Source organism: Hermetia illucens, chromosome 1 (assembly GCF_905115235.1).
Source record: "Hermetia illucens chromosome 1, iHerIll2.2.curated.20191125, whole genome shotgun sequence".
Classification (NCBI taxonomy): domain Eukaryota; kingdom Metazoa; phylum Arthropoda; class Insecta; order Diptera; family Stratiomyidae; genus Hermetia; species Hermetia illucens.
In genome coordinates this window covers 20,958,211-20,980,081 of record NC_051849.1, presented here as the reverse complement: position 1 = coordinate 20,980,081, position 21,871 = coordinate 20,958,211, and the positions used below count along the sequence as shown (strand labels likewise).

Genomic DNA, 21,871 nt, shown 5'->3' with positions numbered 1-21,871 from the left:
TATTTTCCTTGATATGTGTACTCTTTTCAAACTCTGCAATGGTCTGATGGACTGCTCCGCCAACTCGGATATTACTCCCCGTATCGCCTCGTCTCATGACACACGTAATGCGGACATTTTTGATGTGCCCTTCGCCGAGCTCGAGATTTACTTTCACTCTCCGATCCCGAGGTTTTGCCGGTCCTACAATGCCCTACAGCTTGGTTCATTTGACTCTATGTCCCTCTCTAGCTTTAAGCGCAAAATATGCCATTTACTTGCTCCTCCCTCTGAGGACAATATGTAATAAGAAATTTGCTTTCTGTGTATTGTCCTCATTAAATAAATAAATAAATAAATAAATGACCCCCTTAATAGAGAAGGGAGGGTTTACATAATTTCAACGGGTAAGAAAGACAATTCTCAAATGATATTTCCTTCAAATTTATCTTAAAATTGAAATTTTTATGTTTATTTCGGGGTAAATAATTTAACAACGAGCTATGGTTAGAGCGCTAGGCTTTCGAACGGAAGGTCGTGGTTCAAATCACACTGGTGGCATTGGGATTTCTATCGTAACTTGACGTCGAAGACTTGAGTCAAATCGGAGCAATAAACAGGGACTGGCGCAATACTGACCGCATTGCCTTCTACAGGGTACTGTAATCCTGTTACGGTCTTGGATGAAGTGCTCTAACACACTTCCAGGCTCAGACCTAATTGGATTGTGGCCCCAACGATTATTGTTATGAACGCTTTAAAATTGAAGTCAGACACACATGCTTCCTCTTTAAAAAAGATCCGAAGCCCATTTGAGAAAGGAGGACAGAGAAGTCACTATAGTTTGAATTGCCGTATATTTTAAGGGGCGGGTGGGAAAATTTCATTACGTTTTGATTGTAATCACTACTAACTTGACGCATCTCATATCTCACTGAGGTGATGACTTCTCTTTGAGTTTAGAGATTAAGAATCCATTCAAATTTGTGATAACATAAATGGGATGGCGATGGTCAAAAGACCATCCTAAGTGTCCGGAGATGACCAACAGGTTTCCCCAAAAAACCTAAAAGGTGGTGAAATTCATGGTAAAGATTCGCCCGCAAATATTGAAGCTCAATCCAAGTGCTCCATGTGCTAGCCAGGCTCGGGAATGTGGGGGGTCCTTCGAGTACTTCGATTTCTCACGTGACATTTAAAAAAAATTTACGTGTCCTTTTCGATACGTGAGTCCGCAGCGGGTTCTAAAAAATAGATGAACTGGAGGATTCGCGCGAGCTTACCGATTGTCCAACACGTGAGCTAGAACTAAAAAGTCAAAATAAAAAAAATAACGATCCGTACTCATGGAGCCGTAAAACTCCGGACTCGATCGAAAAGGAGGATGCACGATGGATCACATTCTCGATCAACGTTCCTCTTGCCCCAGATGTATGATGAGCCGCGGTCTTCGAGGCTCCCTCCCTACTTTGACATACTTAGGCCATTATATTGGAGGATGTCCATTTTCTAAAAGAGTTTTGCGAGATTAAAGAGGAGGAGGGAAAAGGAAGTTCTCTCTGTCTATTTAAATAAAAAAAAAATCTTTGCTCGCGAGGAAAATCAAATTTGTGGGAAATTATTAAGCGTAGGAGTTTTGGACGGGTGACCTCAATTTGACGTTTTGCTCTGAAACCTGCTTGTGTGTTGTTACTGTTGCTGCCGCAACCGACCGATGTATAGACGCATTTTTCTCTGCTCGGGGTCTTTTTTTGCCTGTGTTCTTCACGTATGCAGAGACAATTGGAAAATATGCGAGCAGTGAATGAAAAAGCCTGGGAGAACCAACAACTCTGTAAGCTAGAAAAGTACAGGGAGCAACCGCACCAAGTGCGAAAGTTTTACCAACAAGTCAGCAGGATGAAGCCTTATACACTTCGATGCTCATCCTGCCGAGACATTGATAAATTGCAGTTGGAATTTTATCCATTTCGTAATTCATGTGAACTCCCTCAGAAAGCTCTCAAGGGAGGGGGATCTGTATCCCATATTTGATAGTGTCTGCTTAATATTTGTTTAGTTTTCTTATTTTTTTATTATTTTCTTTTTTTTAATTTTATTTTCTTATTTTTATTATATTTTTTTTATTTTAAGTTTCTATTCTTATACTTTTTTCTCCTCTGAATTTATATTCTTTTCGTTTTATAAATTAATATACATATGGAAATGAATTCGAACTGATTTCCCCTTTACTTTGAGGACCTCCTTTTCCTCCTCCCCGCTCCTCTTTAACCTTGCAAAGCTGTTAATTAGTGACATCTTTCTATATCATGGCCTGAGGATGTCAAGGCAGGGTGGGAACCTCAAAGGCTGCGCCTCACAATACATCTGAGGCAGGAAAAACATTGATCGAGGATGTGGTCAGTCGCAGATCCTCTTTTCCGATCGCAGCACTCGGGTCCGTCTAGTCCTCAATGTATGTCCCATTCCGATATCTGATATTGCTGGGCTAGGGAGCTTTCGGTGTCTTCTGGCGATCACACAGAAGAAAGGGGGAGGGGGAACTTATCCTCTGCAGTGTCGTGAGATCGAGGAGAGCGTGGCGAGGGTTCAGGTCTCGCAAGTCACCTGTTTGGGACACCATGACTGGCGGGCCATCCCATCTTATCTCCAGTGTTTAGATGATTATTGTTTACGAAAGGGTTATTTCCTTGCATTGTTGAAGACTGCCGTCAGGTTTGTTGTTTTACTGCAATCTTCGCTCGTACAAGGCCATATTTCGTCTCTCTTTGGTGTGGTCCTGGAGAAAATCAAGGTCCAGCGACTTGGGGGTGAAAACATCCCATCTGATGTTGGACAGGCAGTATGGTCTCCAAGCTGGCAGTTCCATCGATGGCGCTTTAATGCATGTGAAAAACTTTGTTGTTCGTAGTGCAAAGAAATAGGTCTTTGGAATCTTTTGTTGATTGGAAAGATGCAATTGACTACCTAAGTTTGTCATCTGTGTTGTTGAAATTTCATGGGTGCAACTCCCAGGAATTAGCTCTGTGGGAAAGCTACTTTCATTGTGGGAGAACATTCGTCTAAGATGTCAGTGTGCGTGTGTAGGTTAATGTGGAGCGCAGTTGGCCACCGGAATCTATCGAAGGCCCATTTATATGGCATCTGATAATGGGTGAGCTGCGTTGTTTACGCGCATGATTTTCTCATCCTTATTGGTGGGTACAGTCGACTTTAGCTCGACCGGCGGTATATTGAGTACATGCGCATCTTTGATTCCTTAAAATCGGTGTTGTAGTCTCAACGGACAAAAGCATCGCTATGTTGTTCAAAGGGAACTTACGTCGTCCGCCACTCATCAAGTTGAACACAGCCAATTTAAAATGTCGGAGGATGTTGACATACTTGGGAGGAACAGTCAGGGAACGTATGTGTTTGCGCCCGCATCAAATCGAGCTCAGGACGTGTTTGATAAAATTGGTGTGTATGTTGTGTGAGGTGTGAATAGAGTCTAAGCAGGAGAGTTGCTAGATTCATTTCATATATGCGGGACCCTTTCTTGTATGTTCTAGGTATGGGTTCCATGTGTTGTATGATTTCGCGATGACGGTAGTGGGCAGAAAACTGCTCTACGCTTGTCGGCGAGTGGCATTATTAGGGTGTCCTCCTGTACTTCACATGGTGTTCCTCTTTTTGATCTACAGGATCAGAAAGGGCCCGCCTCAATCTACGAATTTAGTTAGTGGAGGCGGGTGGCGGATGTTGGGGCTAGAATCGCCTGCGGTTAAAAGATTGTTAGATGAGAGTGTAACATCTGTGTCAGCTTAGATGGAATGAAAGTGGGATAGGTCGGGTCACACATGAGTTTGGAAAGTGTGGCTAAAAGAGGAAGTTTTATCGTGGACTTCGGGCTTGAGATGGGTTTCTCCTTGGACGAGCTCGTAATCAGATCTGATGTGGCTCTTGCCACGAAGCCTCACCAGAGCTTACTTGGTTCTATAGGAACCGGGATGGCCTTTTAAGAACATATGCTAAGAAAGAACTCTTGGGATACGTGCTCTCGACCCGGTTGGTTCCTTGTGGTGGTTGTGATTGCGTTCATATTACGAGTAGAGCTCCTGACAGGCTCAAGCGTGGAGTTGTGTTGTATCCCTTAGTTGTGGCAGGGGTGTTAGATACATTTTGCATTCGCTGGTATGAATGCTGAGTCTGCACTCAGTATAAATCAGTACCGTTGTGGCAGTCGCGGGGGCTCTGATTGTGGCTTCTAAATCAATCCGTTGCCAAAAGGGCCGGGGGATTCCGCCCACCGCGGCAGGTATTCACGTTAACTCCCAGGATCTTGATGTTGAGAAGGCATTAGCTAAAATAATCCTGGAACGCATTTAAGAAATCTGACTAAGTTAATACCCTTCGGATTATTCTGAAACAAGTGACACCTGTTGGATTGGAGCAAAATATTAATGTTCTTTGTCTGATTGCTGATCGCACTCTCCTTATTTATATCAATTTGTAGAACATCGAAGACCTTGAACCGTTTATATAGTCCTGAAGCGTTGTTTATACTGACGGCAGCACCGTATTTTATGGCACTAGACGGATTGAAAGTGCTTAGTTACCTCCGCTACCTAAACTTGAAAATGTAGCTATTTCACCAACATTCAGTTAAGGGTACCTCGTGCTTTCGATATCTCTGTATTGTAACAGCATCCGAACGTGGCCGAATCGCATTTGCAAGATCTAGTCAGCACTTGTTTGCGTCGTGTTTTTGGGATACTCAGGGCCGGTAGAGTTTCGACCGAAGAACTTCGTTGTTGTACTAGTCAGATACTCATGGACGTTTTAATCGGAATGCCAGGGGGACCCCACTATAATTTCTAGAAAATTCCACATTAAAACAATATCCTTTGATTTCGTTTCAGACCAAGCTCAACAAAGTGCGTCATTATGTCTACGTACCGAAGGGCTCTATATTCTAGGACAATCGATGGGTCTTATCGGATGGCGAATACGTAAACATTATTTCAAAGTCCTTACTAAATCGCAAGGACAATCAGGCGGAAAACATTTAATAAAATCAAGTTCGCAAACACATAATAAGCAACATCATCAACAATCATCCAATGGATCCAGTGATGGCGGCTCCAGCCAGAGCAGTAGCTGTGAACTGGTTCTATCATGGACTGAATATGGTCCAGATAAATACATCGATGACAAGGAAATGCATAGCATTTTCAAAAGTTTAGCAGGCTTGCAGCATCCATATATTGAGCCTTTACAGTATAGTGCGTGTAATGAGAATGGAGCGTTAGTGATTCGGAAGTAAATAAGAGAAGTGCGAGAAGAAGTGCTAGATGTAGCCTCTATATGTTCTTAAATTTCAGATTTCATCAACAAGGGACCTTGAAGGATATTCTATGCATGTCCACACCAAAGAAACCGTTTCTGAACAAGTATGGAAACCCAAAAGGTCGAACAGCATTATCACTGCGACAAGTTGCAACGTATGGGCGTCAAATACTTGAGGCTTTGAGGTTTCTACATTCGAAAGGGATGCCATATGGTAGGATTTATTTCAGTTTATCGCAAACTAATCTAACCAAATCGTTCTTTATATTTCAGGTCATTTACATTCCGGTAATATTGTGATTATAGACGATACGGTTCGGCTTTTAGACGTGGAGAACATCATATTAGGTGTGCCAGCATTTTACCGGCCGTTTTTCGTACAACATAGTAAAATTCATACACCCGAAACAATTGATGTGTATTGCTTCGGTCACGTATTATTTGAGATGAGCATGGGTTATCCACTGCAAGAGTCGGTTGCACGACAAATAACAGACTGTCCAGAAGCTCTAAGTAAGTTTTTGAGAACATTTATTTAACATAGGACCTGATTTGAATGTTGCATTGTTTTTTTTTTCAGAAAATCTGCTAGAAATGATTCTTTCCAAGGAAGCATGTAAATCAGCTCTGCCTACTTTAGACCAACTCGCTGAGCATCGATTTTTTCAAGAATATGCTTCTAGTCTTAGCGAATCGTTAAATACGCACGGTTTGGATAGTGCTGCGAATAGTAAGCCCCACTTTAAGTTATCTATGAATGCCAAAGAACAAATCAGAATTGCTATGCAGAAATCTGAACATCGATTACGGGAAGAGCAGAAATCGGTGAGTATTGTTTGAGAGGCAAGTTTTTGGCTGATTAATTCATTTGTTTGTGTATTTTCAATAGGTCAAGAACCAGAAGAGGCTTGTTAGGGTCCAGGAAATGATGAGCTCTGAAGAGGAGAAGAAGAAATCAAAACAGAAAGCTGTAAGTGAAGTTTTATAAAATGAATAACTGTTTAGGGTTCTCAAGGCAATCTAAATAATTGTTTTGTTTAAATTAACATTCCGCTTGCCAATCTTTTGTTTTATTAAAAGTTGGAATGGGTTTAGCTCAATTTTAACATTTTTTGGGCAAATAATAGAGAAAATTTCAACTGTATTTATGAGTCATGCAAAATCAAGCTGCAGTGCTGGGAAAACCATTGCTTAAACCATAAATACCGATTGGAAAATGCATTGGTCTGCTGAATTGACACATAGAATGCTGTGTTTCTTTAAATCAGAGTTTTTCGTCATTTGCCCGGACCTTGGCTTGATGCAGCGAATAGGGCAGAACTGTAAATGGAAACCGAGTAGAGAAATTCGTCTATTGTAGGTATTTTATTGGCGAATCAAATTTTTTTATGTACAAGTTAATTTGGAGTGGTTTGGTAGCCAGTATTTCAAGTAATCGAATAAAAGAAAGTACTGGACGTTGACCCTTTGATGTTGATGAGGCCGATTTTGCTGCATGGCTTTACCTATGCCAGTCTTCGCATTTGCTGAACGTAAAGCTTCGTATTCATTGTTTTGTTCCAATCGAGTAGTTTGTAGTGGGTTAAGCCTTCCCAGCCCCACCACGCACACAACATCGTCTCTCTGTGATTCAATCGTTCTTCATCGAACTCAACGGGCCTTTGTAGCCCAATTTTGAGCGGCTCTTTTTCGTGTAGCGTCTTTGCTGTAGACGGATCATTCCATCAGACCCGTGGAAACTTTGAAAAATGTACATAAATGGAGATAACTTCTACGTTGTTGATGGAAGGGGAGGTTAAGAGAGCGGAGACGAAAGGGGTAGTCCACACGGGAAGAAGGAGGAGCGGATGAATTTCCATTGGCCTTTATCTAGGGCAAGATAATCACAGTTACGGGAGGGTGACAAGATCACGGAGCAGTACTCAAGGATACCTCTAACGAGGGAATTGAAGAGAGTTAAGGAGAGTTGGACGGAGTCAAAATCGGAGAAAAAGCCTAGTAGAAAGCCCGACAATTTTGCAGCCCGATTCGTGACTTCGAGGCAGTGGGTGTCGAAGCGGAGCCTATTGTCGAAAGTCACTGCATTTGGTTTTGTTTCGATAAGGAATATTTGTCAAGAGAGCACGAGGAGAATGTGAGCGCACATAAAGGGGCAGTTTCTGACGTCTAGCGCCAACCCATTAGTAGCACGTCAGCGAATCTGTCTAGGTTTGATTGAAGGGAGTCACAGATCATAGACGGCGCGGAAAACAGCTTAACGTCGTTGGCATAGAGCAAGCAGGGAGAAGTAAGGTGGGGGGAAGATCGTTGATAAAGAGAAAAGGGAGTCGAGAGAACATAGACTGGGAAAAAGTAGCGCCAGGGTAAATCACAAAATATTAGGGGTAGTTAGCACAGAAGCCACCGAATTTGGAGAAATGAGTAGAGAGCTGGGCGGGTTTGCGGAAGTTGCAAATGCGAGACCAGAATGTTTCTAGGTTTTCACGTTCCAGTGAGGCTTCAACACTGGCTAGATATTCCTTTCTGGCCGTTAGTATTAAAGTTTTGAAGAAAGTGAAGTCAGCATGATTTCCAGAAGTCTGGATCAAACTCGATAGCCGGATGATAGACGTCGGAAGCAACATAAGAAGGGCATGAAAGGAAGGTTGGAGAAAACAAAATTAATAGTACGATTTAAGTGATTTTTGGAAAGGTTGAATTGGAGCCAAGCACAAGAGTTCATGAAAGTGGATGAAGGAAAGGAATGGTGCGACGAGGTATTGGGTAGGGAACGAAGGCTTTGAATAGAGCCCAGGAAAGCATACGAAAGTTAAAGTCCCTACACAAAATGAAAGGAACAAAGGGGGAACAACACGGTTAGAATTTTTGATAATCTGTCGAAAAAATAATCCCTAAGGGGCATGTCTTTGGCGTAATTATCCGTGCGGTAACGGTGGAAGAGGAGGAGGGAAAGATGTTTTAAGTATGGAAAGGGGATTTAGCAATTATCATGGCACTTCCGTTTGGTGACTTCCAAAGTGCAGCTTAGTCTCTGCCACAACGAAAGCATGATACGATGATACGTGGCAGATCGGAGTTGTTGAGTGACTGGGGATTGGTACGAAATGTTTGGGGATTCCCTCTGCGTTCGTAGACATTCGCGCAAAATTCTCACCGAACGTTATTTATCGGTGTAGCATCGATTTAACATGCAGTCTCAAAGTCATCATCTAATCTGCTTTCTCAATCTGCTGCTTTATCGAACGCAAACGTAGTCTCGGTTTCTGAGACGCCGCTGCGTCAAGCTTTATCAGAGAAATAATAATAATAATCGTTGGCGCAACAATCCAATTGGATCAGGGCCTTGAAGTGTTTTACAGCATTTCATTCAAGACCGTAACGGTATACTACAGGATTATAGTACCCTGTGGTCAGCATTGCGCTCGCCCGAAATTATTACCCTAATGTGACTCAGGTGCTTATTCACAGCGGAGACGACTGGTATCCGACGTCAAATCACGATACAAATCCCACTGCCACCAATGGACTAAGCATCGAGAAAAATTTCCGGTCCACCCGGCTGCCTCGCCGAACTCAAATGATTTTCACAACTTTACATTGTTTTATCAAAATGTACGGGGTCTAAGGACCAAGCTGTCGAGTTTCAAACTGTCTGCTTTAGCATTCCAACATCACGTCATCCGCATCTCTGAAACTTGGTTGAATGACAGGATTTTAGATTAAGTCACAGGCGTCGGAGAAATGCTAGGGCGTCCACCTCAGTCGACGCGGCAGGACGGGCCCCGGTCCTGTCGAGAAATGGGCAAGGGTTCTTGACACATGGACGGCGTCAGGACGTAAGCAAGTTAGTCCGCACACAACGAACAAAACAAATACGTGTCTGCACGCTAAATGTTGGTACCCTAACTGGAAAGACCGAGGAACTCGCAAGAGCCCTTCGGAGAAGGTGCATTGACATCTGCGCTCTGCAAGAAACCCGATGGTCTGGTTCCAAAAGCTGCGACATTGAACGCGAACGCGGTAAAAATGGCTACAAACTTCTCTATTTTGGTAACCCACACACTCAATATGGTGTTGGCATTGCCATCTCAGAGGGTTTCCGTGATGCCATTAAAGAAGTCGAACGATTTGATGATCGGCTGATGAAGCTCACCATTATATCAGCTGATCGCACTATTCACTTCTTCACCGCGTATGCACCACAGACAGGCCGACCAGATGCCGAGAAAGATGCCTTCTAGCAACTTCTCGATGAAAAGACTTGTCACGTGCCTGCTGACGATTACATAATCATTGCCGGCGACCTTAATGGTCATGTGGGTGAAAAGGCAGACGGTAACAGGTGCCATGGGGGAAAGGGGTTCGGAGCGCGCAATGAAGGTGGCGAGCGTATAATCGATTTTGCGGACACCCATGACCTTGTACTTATGAATACATGGTTCATCAAACGATTGTCCCATCTTCCTACATTTTATAGTGGGAACAGTAAAACGCAAATCGACTATATCCTCGTAAGACGCCAACATTTTACCACTGTCACTGATTGCAAAGTCGTTCCCTATGAGACCATCGCACCTCAACATCGGCCGTTGATTGCTGTCTTGCGAATTAAGCCACCGATAAAACAGCGTGAGGAACGCACTGGCCCGCCGCGCATTAAATGGTGGCAATTTGGTGAGAAGAAAGAAGAAACGGTCTCACTCATACGATTGCCAACCATTACGAATGTGGAAGAATCATGGAACCAAATGAAAGACACGATCCACAAAGCGGCCTCTGCAACCCTCGGGGTCACCAACCCGGGTAAGCGGTACATCAACCGAGATACTTGGCTTTGGAATGATGATGTTGAAATGAAGGTCCGTGAAAAGAAACGCCTCTACCACAAATTTCTCGACGATAAAACGTCTGCTAATTGGCAAATTTATAAGAATGCCAACCGGGAAGCAAAGAAAGCGGTCGCTGTCACCCGAGCGAACCATTTCAAAAATCTTTACGATAGACTGGACACTCGGGATGGCGAGAGAGATCTGTATCGACTTGCTAAAAGCCGTGATGAACAGGATATCGAACACTTCTGTTGTGTTAATGACAAGAACGGTACTTTGCTTACCAACCGTCGAGCCGCAACGGATAGATGGCGAGAATACTTCGAACAGATTTCAACTGAAGAATTTGCTCATCCTCCACTTCCACAATCATTGCCGACATTTGGAGCAGTTTCACCAGTCAGCGCAACTGAAGTCGAGGAGGCAATAAAACAAATGAAATCGGGGAAAGCAACAGGACCTGACGACATCGCATCTGAGCTCTGGAAAGCGAAGAGCTGGGACCCAACACTGTGGCTCAGTGAATTCTTTAACCGGGGAAGGAAGAACACCATCTGACTGGCAAGAAAGTACCACTGTTCCAATATGGAAAAAGAAAGGTAGCCCAGCAGCAGATCCGGTTACTTTCCCATACTATGAAGATTTTTGAACGCATTCTTGACAACCGTATTCGCGAAATCGTTGAAATAACCGTGAATCAAGCCGGATATGTCAAGAACTGCGGCACTACTGACGCAATATACGCTGCGCGGTTACTCATGGAGAAACACCCTGAGAAGCATCGCACTCTTTACATTGCCTTTCTGGATCTAGAGAAAGCGTTTGACCGTGTACCACACGAACTCATCTGGTATGCTTTACGACAACACTTAGTGCCAGAAGAACTCGTGCGCTAGGTTCAATTGCTCTACCACGATCCGAAAAGTAAAGTTCGAAGTATGGCGGGTGTATCAAAACCGCTTCGTGTCTCCGTTGGAGTTCATCAAGGAAGTGCCCTCTCACCACTCCTCTTTGTCCTTGTTATGGACACCGTCACACGGGATATCCAACGTCCAGCGCCCTACACACTGCTTTATGCAGATGATGTTTTCCTAGCATCTGATAGCAAAAATGATCTCGAGCAACTTGTTCAAAAATGGAATGATCGCCTCATGCAACACGGTCTCAGATTGAATTTAAATAAAACTGAATTTTTGACGACCGATCCCCATGAAACAGGCACAATCACTGTGAGCGAACTGAGCGATTTAAATACCTCGGGTCAACGCTATCAGCCAATGGAGAGCTGCGTTATGAAATTGCTTCACGCATTAATGCAACCTGGATGAAGTGGCGTTCCACAACTGGTGTCCTTTGTGATCGACGTATCAACGAACGTCTCAAATCTAAAATTTATCGCAATGTCGTCCGTCCAGTCGCTCTCTATGGTTCTGAGTGTTGGCCGACCATAAAAGACAATGAACGGCGTCTTGCGGTAATGGAGACGAAGATGCTACGTTGGACTAGTGGCGTCACACGTTTAGATCACATCCGGAATGAGGATATCCGCGATCGTTATGGGGTTGCACCGATCGTGAAAAAGTTGCGAGAGAGGCGTCTTCGATGGTATGGTCACGCAGTTCGTGCAAACGAGAATTCACTTGCCAAGATTGGTCTGAACATCGAAGTCGATGGTAAACGACCAAAGGGCAGACCTAAGCAACGGTGGCTTGATACGCTGGATGGGGATTTGAAAGCCTCGAGATTGCACCCAGATCAGGCATTCGATAGAGCCAAATGGCGAAGCCGATCACGACGAGCCGACCCCGCTTGTGAACGGGACAAAGGCTGAAGAAAAAGAAGAAGTTGTGACAGAGACTGTGTTGGCAAGACAACCACCGGAGGTGCCCTAATAGCTTTTAAGTCCCTTTTCTGTGCGGAAATCATCTTTTCCTCCTACTCCCCTAGCTACGATTCTGTCACCATACGAGTCAATTCTCTAAACTTATGCCCGTTTATCATATCCTCTGTATATTTTCCCTGCTTCAGCCCCCCTTTCTTGTACGAGGATTTCTTCGACAGATTATCAGAAATTCTAATCGGTTCACTTCCTTTCATCCTCTGTGGCGAATTTAATCTTCATATGCTCTCCTGGCCGCCTATTCCTGGCTTACTTTCCCTTTCCAATACCTCCTCCTATCCTTCCTTTTTCCATTCGCTTTCATGAGTACTTTCCAGATATCACTTAAATCGCACTCTTGATCTTGTTCTCTCCAGTCTTCCTGTAGGTTGCTTTTTCTCAATCCCTTCATGCTCCTCTTATGTTGCCCCTGACGCCTATCATCTTGCCCCCGAGTTCGATGCTCAGATATCCTGACTTCACTCCCCTGTCGCGCGTAAGCTTACCAAGTTTAACTTTTTTAAGGCGAACTGGAGTCCTAAAGGTAATCCACGGGGTTCCCTTCCTCTCTCCATTAACGTGTGACCAAGTACTCAACACCTTCTATACCACTTTATCTGTCTGAGTGTAATAATGCGGTGTTTCCAACGATTAATTATCTGAAATAATAAAAAAATTGTTGTTTCTTTTTCGTTAATGTAGATATTTATTCTTGAAAATACCGGTATTTTATTATTTGCAAATACCGGTATTTATTATTTCACACACTTTATCTGATCTTCCCTGTTACTACTCCTCTACTCCTAAGCGCTTGCGCTCTTATCCTGCCTGGTTCACCACTGAAGTCCACGAAAAATTTCGTCATAAACGCACTGCGAGCAATAAGTTCCTGCCTTCTGAAACCTATGCTGGTTTAGTTTTTTTAAAAAACTCTGCATTCTCGGTCAAATCGTTAATGCGTAAGTCGAGAAACGAATATCTGACCAATGTTGAAGACTCACTGAAGCGCGGAAACCTCAAACCTTTCTAGTCCCACATTCGCAACTCCTGCTATTCTGCCCAGTTATCCTCTCCTTTCGTTAAATTCTCTGGTTCCTCAACTAACTCCACTCTGCCGCTACTTTTCTTCAGTCTATGTTCCATCTCCTCCCTTCTCTTCCCTCCCGCTAGTAGATGTAGCCTACCATTCCCCTCGTTACTCCTTTTCTTGTCAAGTATCTTATTGGCAAACTTGATGCCAATGTCGACCCTGACTAAGATGGTCTTTCAAACCTCTCTTCCCCTATGCCCTATTTTCAACAAAAGCCCAGAAGAGAATAATTTTCTCGGATTGTGGAAAGAGGCTCTCATCATCCCCATTCACAAAAGTGGCGATCGTATGCTTGCCAAGAATTATCGTCCCATTTCCCACCTGTTTGCTGATCGCAAAGTGGTCAATCTGGATGCTCGTATAGTGTCGGCCAGTTGAATCTCAACTGATCTTATGGCACACTCTGCGCTCGAATAATGTGCCACCAATAATGAAAATTATTTCGCTCGAAACGTCTCACCATAGGGTCAAAGCTCTTACTGTACAAGACAATGATCTTGCCAGTCCTCATGTATTCCTCGGAGACTTGGGTTCTTAGCAAGAAAAATTGCGAACTCTTCGCCGCGTTCGAGAGAAGAATCCTACGAAGATTTTTTGCCCCCCTACATGAGGATGGACGATTCCGTAGCTTACATAACGACGAAATCTATGAGCGATGCCATGACTGTCCGGTTGTGGATAAAATGCGGCTCAATAGGTTACGGTCACTTAATCCATATGGATGAGGATGATCCAGCCCGGAATATCTATAAGGGCAATATCTATGGTAGAAAAAGAAGACGAGGCAGACCCTGCCTGAGATGGAGCGATGGCGTAGGTCAGGACGTCAGACAGCTTTTAGGGATATCGAATTGGTGGACCTCGGCGCGAAACTGGGATATCTGGAGTTCTTTCTTAAGGCAGGTATAGACCGGATAACGCTTGTCGCGCCGTTGATGATGGTGAATAATGAAGCGGTGAAAGCAGCAGAAACCCCCAAACCTCGCATCGTTATCATTATGGTCGCCAAGATCGTTTTCCCCCATCACATATCCTAGCAAGGTGTTAGCAGAGCCCACCTTGGCATTCAGATCACCCATCACAATCAAAGTGTCCTTTAGAAAGCCTCTCCTGAACTGCGTGTAATTGATCGTAGAAAGTATCCTTCTCCACTATATCGGAAATCAGAGAGCGCGCTTTGAAGTAGCAGTCAGAAACAACATGACACCGAATTCGGGTCTACTACCACTCGGCTTTCTAGAGTAGAAAAGCACATTGCCATTAGTGTGGCGAAACGCTCATGTCCAGGATATTCAGCTCATATCGTTGTAATTCTCGCTTGAGTTGAAGAAAGCGAGCATTCTGAAGACTGGCTACCCTTGTCAAGGACCATGCGCACATTCCAGAAACGAATCATAATCCGTTTTCAATAGCCACAGATCTTTGGCGTGAAGTCAGTCCGAGGCATTGTTGGCGTGTCGGTAGCAATAACGTTTGCAAGGAGTGAGTGAGTGTATTTTTAAGCTTCAACTCACAGAGCGAATTATTATTAGTAAGGAAATAAAATAGCTTTCAATGTTATTTTGGAGGCAGGTGCTACGAAGTATATATTTATATTTAATATCGCAACCTTTTTTTTGCAGAAAATGGAACACAAACAAGCCAAACTTCGTCAACAAAACTCGCTGCAACTACACAATGGTTCAGGTGGTCCAAGTGCAAGTCCTATCAACCGTACGGACAGTGTGATAAGCGTAAACATGTCAAACGAAACAACACCTGCGCCTTCTGTTCAGAGTGGTAAGAAACAATAATACGAGACGTAAAAATCTAAGAAATATCTCACTTTGTCTTTTATTTCGGTAGCATCTCCATTACCACCCCCACCACCGCCACCAACTAACCCTTTGGAATCGACTGTTGGTACTGGAATATCCACTTCTATAGAAGAGACTGATTGCGAACGTTCTGCTCTACTGGAATCTATTTGTAAGTTTAATCGTGGTTCTCTACGTAAAGTTCGTTCGAATGATTGAACAATCATGATTTCGTTCAAACACCGTCTCTTGAATACTCTAAACAAGTATTTCTGTAACAATGTTAGCTGTAGAATTTCATACATGAACAATGCGTCTTTTTTGTGAGTGACTAGAAAAAGAAAAATGTTAATTTTATGTTGAATATTTTTAAATATAAATCTCATGGACCAATAATGACACTTAAAAAAAAGCAAATATATAAATGGGAGGCAAAGACAAACGAAAGGGAAAGCTTTAATCGCGACATACTGGCGAATTAGGAATGCATGCGAGAAGGATTGGAACACGTCGCAAATTATGGTACATTAAAGGGTGCTGTAAGGGTTTATTTTATAAAAAATTGGGATGCAATTCGAATTTTAATTCAAATGACGTTAACATAATTGGGACTTTTTCCTCTACCATAAAGCAATCGGTTTTGGTTCAAATTCGTTCTGTTCTCGTAATTTTTACCTACTTGGGCATTGAAAAAAGTTACATACAATATAATATAGTATTTCCGATAATAACTGTAGTCGAAGAAGAGGAGAATGATGCATGCAAAATGTGGTAGATGATACAACTCACAAGTATTTAAATAATCAATAAGTAATGTAAAATCCATTTAATTATTGTGGATGGAAAGTAAGAACATTATTAACATTTTCATACACGTTATCTCAGCTCTCTTACCAGTGTATGCACGCGATATCGAATATGCTTCAAGACTTAAGCGATTGATGTTTTAAAATCGATGCACATCTTTCATTTGGCTTTGTTTCTTATCTTGGTATGTCGTGAAAACACCACGACGACTTGTCTTCTGTTTCATGCACCACACCCAACAATTTTACCATAACCGAAAGCTCTTAAATTTTTCCCGGAAGTTCCTTTGAAATTCAGTTTCCTCTAAAATGGAAATTTAAAATTCCAACTATTAAGTTGTTGCACATGAAATGGCCGATTTGGTACTAAAATTTGAAACGACTGTAAAGCTTACAAAAAATTATTTATTTAATCAAAATAGGTGCCAGTCGATTCACAACACTTCTCCCAGCGAGATTCAAGAGCATGTATGCCAGTTTCGTAGAAGTCCAACTGTCGGGTGTTGATAAATTCGTCGAAGGCAATTTTGACAGCCTCGTCGTCCCTAAATTGTTTTCCGTGGTTGTCGATTGGCGAAAGGTCCGGTGAATATGGTGGATGAGGCAGAGTCCTACTGCAATTCGTTCAACTTTTGAATCGTTGTTCTGGATACATGAAGTCGTGCATTGTCGTGAAGGAGTATCACACCATCTCTGTTGATTAATCTCGGCTGTCGAATACTCAATTTTTGATCCATTTCCTCGGGTTGGGCACAGTATTTCTGTGCATTTATTGTTTCTCCAGGTGTTAAAAAAGAATAGTGGATAACTCCAGCTGTAGACTGCCAAACAGTCACCATTACCTTCTTCGGATGGAGGATCAGTTTCAGCATATACTTCGATGGCTCATTAGCATCTAGCCATTGTGTTGATCGGCGCCGATTGTTGTATAATAGCCACTTTTCATCACATGTCACTATTCAGTGCAAAAAGGGAGCGTTTTTGTTGCGGGAGAGTAAAGAACTGCAAATTTCCATTCAAAGCGCAATGTTCTGCTCCATAAGGGCATGCGGAACCCATTTGATGAGCTTTTTCACCTTTATAAGTTGTTGCAAGTGCTGGGAAACTGTGGAACAGTGTTCGCCCAGTTTCTCTGCAATGTCTCTCATAGATTGACGTGTGTCGAATTCGTTTAGCAAACGCAGCTCGTCGTTGTTAATCGATGGTCCTGGATGTCTACGTGGCTCACTTTGAACGCCTGACCGGAATTTTTCAAACCACCGCCGTGTGGTTAGTTCGCTTATCGTATCAGCTCCAAATGCGCTGGTAATGTTCCTGGTCGCCTTCGCTGCTTTATGACCGAGTTTGAACTCATACAGAAAAAGTGTATGTTCTTGGCTCTTTTCCATCCTTTTTAAGGTTTTGTTTGCAAAACAAAACCTTATTAAAATCGGTTCGATGTATGTCTATCTGTCTCTGCCTGTTTTTTTTTTTTGTTTTGAGGAGGTGGAAATCTTCAAAAGACACTGGACACGCCAACGTGTGGGATTCTTACCCACTAAAACCACCCCCGACTCCCCCCAAGCCCCGTGGAACCACCGTACGGTATTACATCACGGGGCGGAGTCAGCTCATTTTAGCTTGGTCGCCTTTCATCTCTACGCAGTTTGCTCTAGATAGATACGACCATGGAGTTGATCGCATCCCAGTCTTCCTGACATGCTAACGTTCTTCGCACCAGATTCTCTGGTACGAGCACCTCTCCTAGAGTCTCCTCTAGGTTCTTCTTTTCCTTGACAAACCTTGAACAGTGAAAGAATACATGCTCTGGGTCCTCTGGGACTCCATTGCAGTTTGGACAATCGGGTGAGGTATCTAGTTTAAACCTCAACAGGTACTGGCGATATCCTCCATGCCCCGTGAGAAACTGAGTAAGATTATAATTAATTTCACCGTCTCTCCAACCACTCCTTGATGGCAGGGATGCCTGTGTGTCCACCGACCCTTTCTCGAGCGTTCCCAATGCTCTTGCCATCTATTTAGAGATCTCTCCCTTTCGGCGTTTTTCGCCTGCGATAAAGGAGAGATAGACTTCGCATTATATATATTCGTCATCTCATCTGCCAAGATTCACTGGGCATCATTCCAGAGATGACGAATGCTGGATCATCTGAGAGAGTCATGAATGCCGAGCACACCCTTAGGGCTGTTCTTCTGTACACTGAACTCAGTTTGTTATCGTTAAATGCAACCTGCAATGCTTTTCCCCAAACTGGAGCTGCATAGAGCAGGATCAAACTCACTACACACAGCGCTATATCATCGGCGTAGCCCACCACCTTGGCTCCCTCCGGAAGGGGAAGATTAAGAACGTTGGACGCGTCACAACCTTGGGCATGCATTGCGTCACATGGACATCTCTTTCCGTAGAGGCGCCTGCTTTATTAGGTTGGTCTAACCACACCTCCATGAAGGTCTGCTCATCTAGAGCTTTATCGGACCAGCCTGACATCTTTCTCGGTTTCGGGCATGATGGTCTTATGCCCGGTGACTCCACCCATAGCCCAAAGAAGATGGTGATCGCTGTGGGTGTAGTGTTTGCTGACGCACCAAAACATACCACGTGCCAGTGCAGGGTTGACAAAAGTTAGGTCTACAATTGAGGTAGACCTCCCTTTCTGGAAGGTGTTTACATATCCTTCGTTGGCCAGAATGATATCCAATTGTGCAAAAGCGTCTAATAGACTGCGGTCCCTTGCATTTGCCTCTCTGCTATCCCACTCACGGGCCCAAGCATTGAAGTCACCAGCAATCACCCTGGGACTACGACCCCTTGCGTGGAGAACAAGACTGTCAAGCATTTCCTCGAATTGGGGCAGTGTCAGGCTTGGTGGGGCGTAACAGCTGTACACATACACCCCGTTTATTTTCGCCCACACAAACCGCTGTATGTCTGATTCAGTACATTGTAAGGCTTATCGACCGCATGCCCATATCGCCGCTCCACCAGTGGAATCTGTAACCCATACGCCACCATGACGGTTTCTATAGGGTTCGCTAATGATGGAAATTTCCACCTCGGATTCGTAGATGGTCGGCTCGAGTAAATCTTGAGCGACCCTACAATGATTGAGGTTTATTTGAATAAATCTCATTTTTTCATTGAAGTTAGCGCTTTCCTAAATTCCGGGCATTTAGCACTTCCGGCAATATGCCGGTAATCCCGTCCCTCACTTCCTTCACATAATAAGAATTTGGGGTCCCTATTGCACGTTTTGGCAATATGGCCTTTCTCCCCACACCTTCTGCATCGATCAGACCGATCAATGCCGCTTGTGTATGCCTTTGCGAAATGGCCAAACGCGAGGCAGTTGAAACTCCTCTTTAAAGAAATCTGCTCTCTCAGACGGCAAACAACCCATCAGATTCGAATCTTCCCGGCCGCCAATAACTTCTGCGCTGCGTCCACTGGCAATCGCAATGTGGCTATTTGAGTATTGCCATAGACTTTCCGCAAACTCACAATGGACTCTTCGGCAAGTTCCGCCAACTTGAACTGTTCCATCAAGGCAGTGCAAATTTCTCCCTTGCACTGTATATAGACCTCATGTTTTCGGGTCCGTACTGTGACATTCTCCCCAAGTGAGTTCTTAACCTGAGTTCGTAAGCCATCAGTTTTCCCCAAGCTGTTTTTTTTTTCAGCTCAAACATGAGGTCACCCTTTTGGGTCCTTCGAATATTGCTGACATTTCCGCCAAGATCTTTTAGGTCGGGGTCAGCTTTGACCTTTTTCAGTATCTCTGCTTAGACAAACTTCCATTGCTAGAGATTACAATCGCTTCTCGGCGGATTCGCACTTTTGCCTTTTTCTTCGCCTTTTTCTTAACTATCTTGGCCATCCACAGTTTTCATTCCCCTTGGATTTTGTCGAGTCGATTGTCGGAGCTCGCACTTCGGGGACCTGCTTTCTCTCTTCGGTGCTTTTAGTTCCGTTTTTCGGAACTATTTATATGGCTTTTTCCCTCTTAGGCGCCTGCTGACTTCCCAGAGGATCCACATCTCTCTCTTGTTTGGTGGCAGGTTGATTACAATACGATTAGGTGTGACTTCGGTCGCCTGTGACACCGTTGGGGCAACAGATTTCGACTTGCCCTTGAAATTTCGTTCCTCCTGCTGCGATTTATTGGAGAGCACTCTAATTGCTCTCGCCATATTTTTTTTCCGTCTGATATCTGACGAGTGATATCTTTCTACGTTGAGGTTAAGGAGGGATCCCCATACATGCAAAAAGGGGGTGTAAAATTGTTTTTCACCGAATATAGTCATGTTGGGTATCAAATGAAAGGTCTTGGTTAGTACTTTTCGGTTTCCCGACTTGTTTCCTTTTTATTCACTGTTATCACAACGATGGTCAAAACTGTATTTATACTTCATTATCCGACATCAACAGCGCCAACTGGTGGTGGTTTGATACAGTAAAATTGTAACTAACTTCACTTGATTATCAAATCGGCCATTTTATGTGCAACTCACTCCTCAGTCCATAAAAGATCTATCAATCTTACCTGTTCAAGCCATCTGAGGCTCCTTTCATCTATCATTCCAGAAGAAATTTCAACTTGGGTAACTGACGAGCACGCTTTTTATTGATGATGTATCTGCTGAGACTACTTTTGCAATTTTTTGAAATTCATGAAGGCTTGAATCACGACTGGTTTTTTTGTTAACACATTTTGAATATTTTTGGAAATGTGGTGTGCATTTTTTTCAGTTTTGTTTTTTTTTGATTTGTGACTAACATGACTTGAGATCTTTTTGGATATTAACTTCAAATGCTTCGCTGATATTTTATGACAATATAATTAAATAATATGAGGAACTGAAATGCTTTTCTACTTATACTAATAAAAATACCACAAAAGTGAGTGCCATATAAAGCTGCAGCCACTTCTAATCGCGTATGTAATAAATTTCAAGTTGACCTTCGAACCAAAGTCTGTCAGTTTTATTCCTTTCAATCTCACAAATAAACTGTATTAAATAGTGGAATATTTACTAATGGAATTAAGCGATGAAAATATACATAAATACTTAAATTATGATTGAGTTCGTAATGAGTAGCGTGTTAGCAATTAGATTGGCTCTAACTAAATTACTTTTCTGAAGCTCAAAACTTATGTTCAAACTGCTAAATCTATTCTGTGGTATACTATCGTGACTCTTTCAAAGTATTTTTATAAACGGTATTCAGTCGTATAAATCGTATCTATATTTACGTTTTCAAACTTGAACTGATATGAACGCTTGCAACTTACCCTTATTTCTTCTAAAAACAATTTCTAAATAATAAAAAATAAATACGTATAAAGTCCGCTATTTTAAAGGAATAAAAACGCAGCTGAAAAATGGGATTTAATATGTGTTTTTCTAAACTAAAATGAAAAGTATATAAAACATAAATTTTGATAAATGTTTAAATATATATATATTAATTTCAAATATATATATACATACATATAGTATTTCTATCAAAAGTTTTTAATGTTTACAATTAAGACATGAATAAAATTAAAGCTGATTTGTGACAAAAAACATTTATGGAAACGAGTAGTAAACTCAGAATAGAATAGAATGAAAATATCCACACCGATATTTCTCTGCTCGACATTTTTTCCTTCTCTCTTCGCATCTAATTTTAAAAAAATACTTCGAAACTTGTGATATCATATTTTCAGTCATGAAATTTTACAGAAAAAAATGTGAATCTCATTGATTTTGGCACAATTGTTTGTTAGTTGTTTTAAGACCGTATGAGAAACGTTTGACTTCAGAATTTCGGTTCGTTAATCTGTTTGATTTCAGCGACTAGTGTTCTAATAAATAAATTAATAAAAATGGTGTCTATTGTAATAGAAAATCAATGAAAACAGCGTATATACATACAACATACATAAAAATACAAGAGAAAAATTATGAAATGTGTAAAAAGTTGTTCTATGATAATATAAAATATATAATAAAATATCTGAAAGATGTAAATGTCTAAAATTACGTAACAAATATATGATAGTCAACAGACTATTAAAAAATAATTGTTTACATAGTTTATTATATTAGACAAAAAAGCTGGTACAAGACACACGTTTTAGATTAAGGGGATGTCTGTTTCAAAATTCTCAAATTAT

The 21,871-nt window shown here is 42.4% G+C and overlaps 1 protein-coding gene across 2 annotated transcripts in view; it reads left to right on the top strand.

Annotated features, from left to right (window-relative positions):
• LOC119655472 (PX domain-containing protein kinase-like protein) overlaps positions 1–21,603 on the top strand; it is a 56,865-nt gene extending 35,262 nt beyond the window's left edge. Inside the window, exons 3-10 of one of the 2 annotated variants that reach the window (XM_038061384.1) lie at positions 4,881–5,280; positions 5,343–5,521; positions 5,581–5,820; positions 5,888–6,132; positions 6,197–6,277; positions 14,728–14,884; positions 14,951–15,073; positions 20,293–21,603. In XM_038061384.1, coding sequence (XP_037917312.1) covers positions 4,881–5,280; positions 5,343–5,521; positions 5,581–5,820; positions 5,888–6,132; positions 6,197–6,277; positions 14,728–14,884; positions 14,951–15,073; positions 20,293–20,294 — 1,427 coding nt within the window. In that variant the 3' untranslated portion in view covers positions 20,295–21,603. Of the gene's footprint in view, positions 1–4,880; positions 5,281–5,342; positions 5,522–5,580; positions 5,821–5,887; positions 6,133–6,196; positions 6,278–14,727; positions 14,885–14,950; positions 15,464–20,292 lie in introns of those variants that run through there. The other variant, XM_038061376.1, reaches the window with a different exon arrangement.
• The last annotated feature ends 268 nt before the right edge of the window (positions 21,604–21,871 follow it).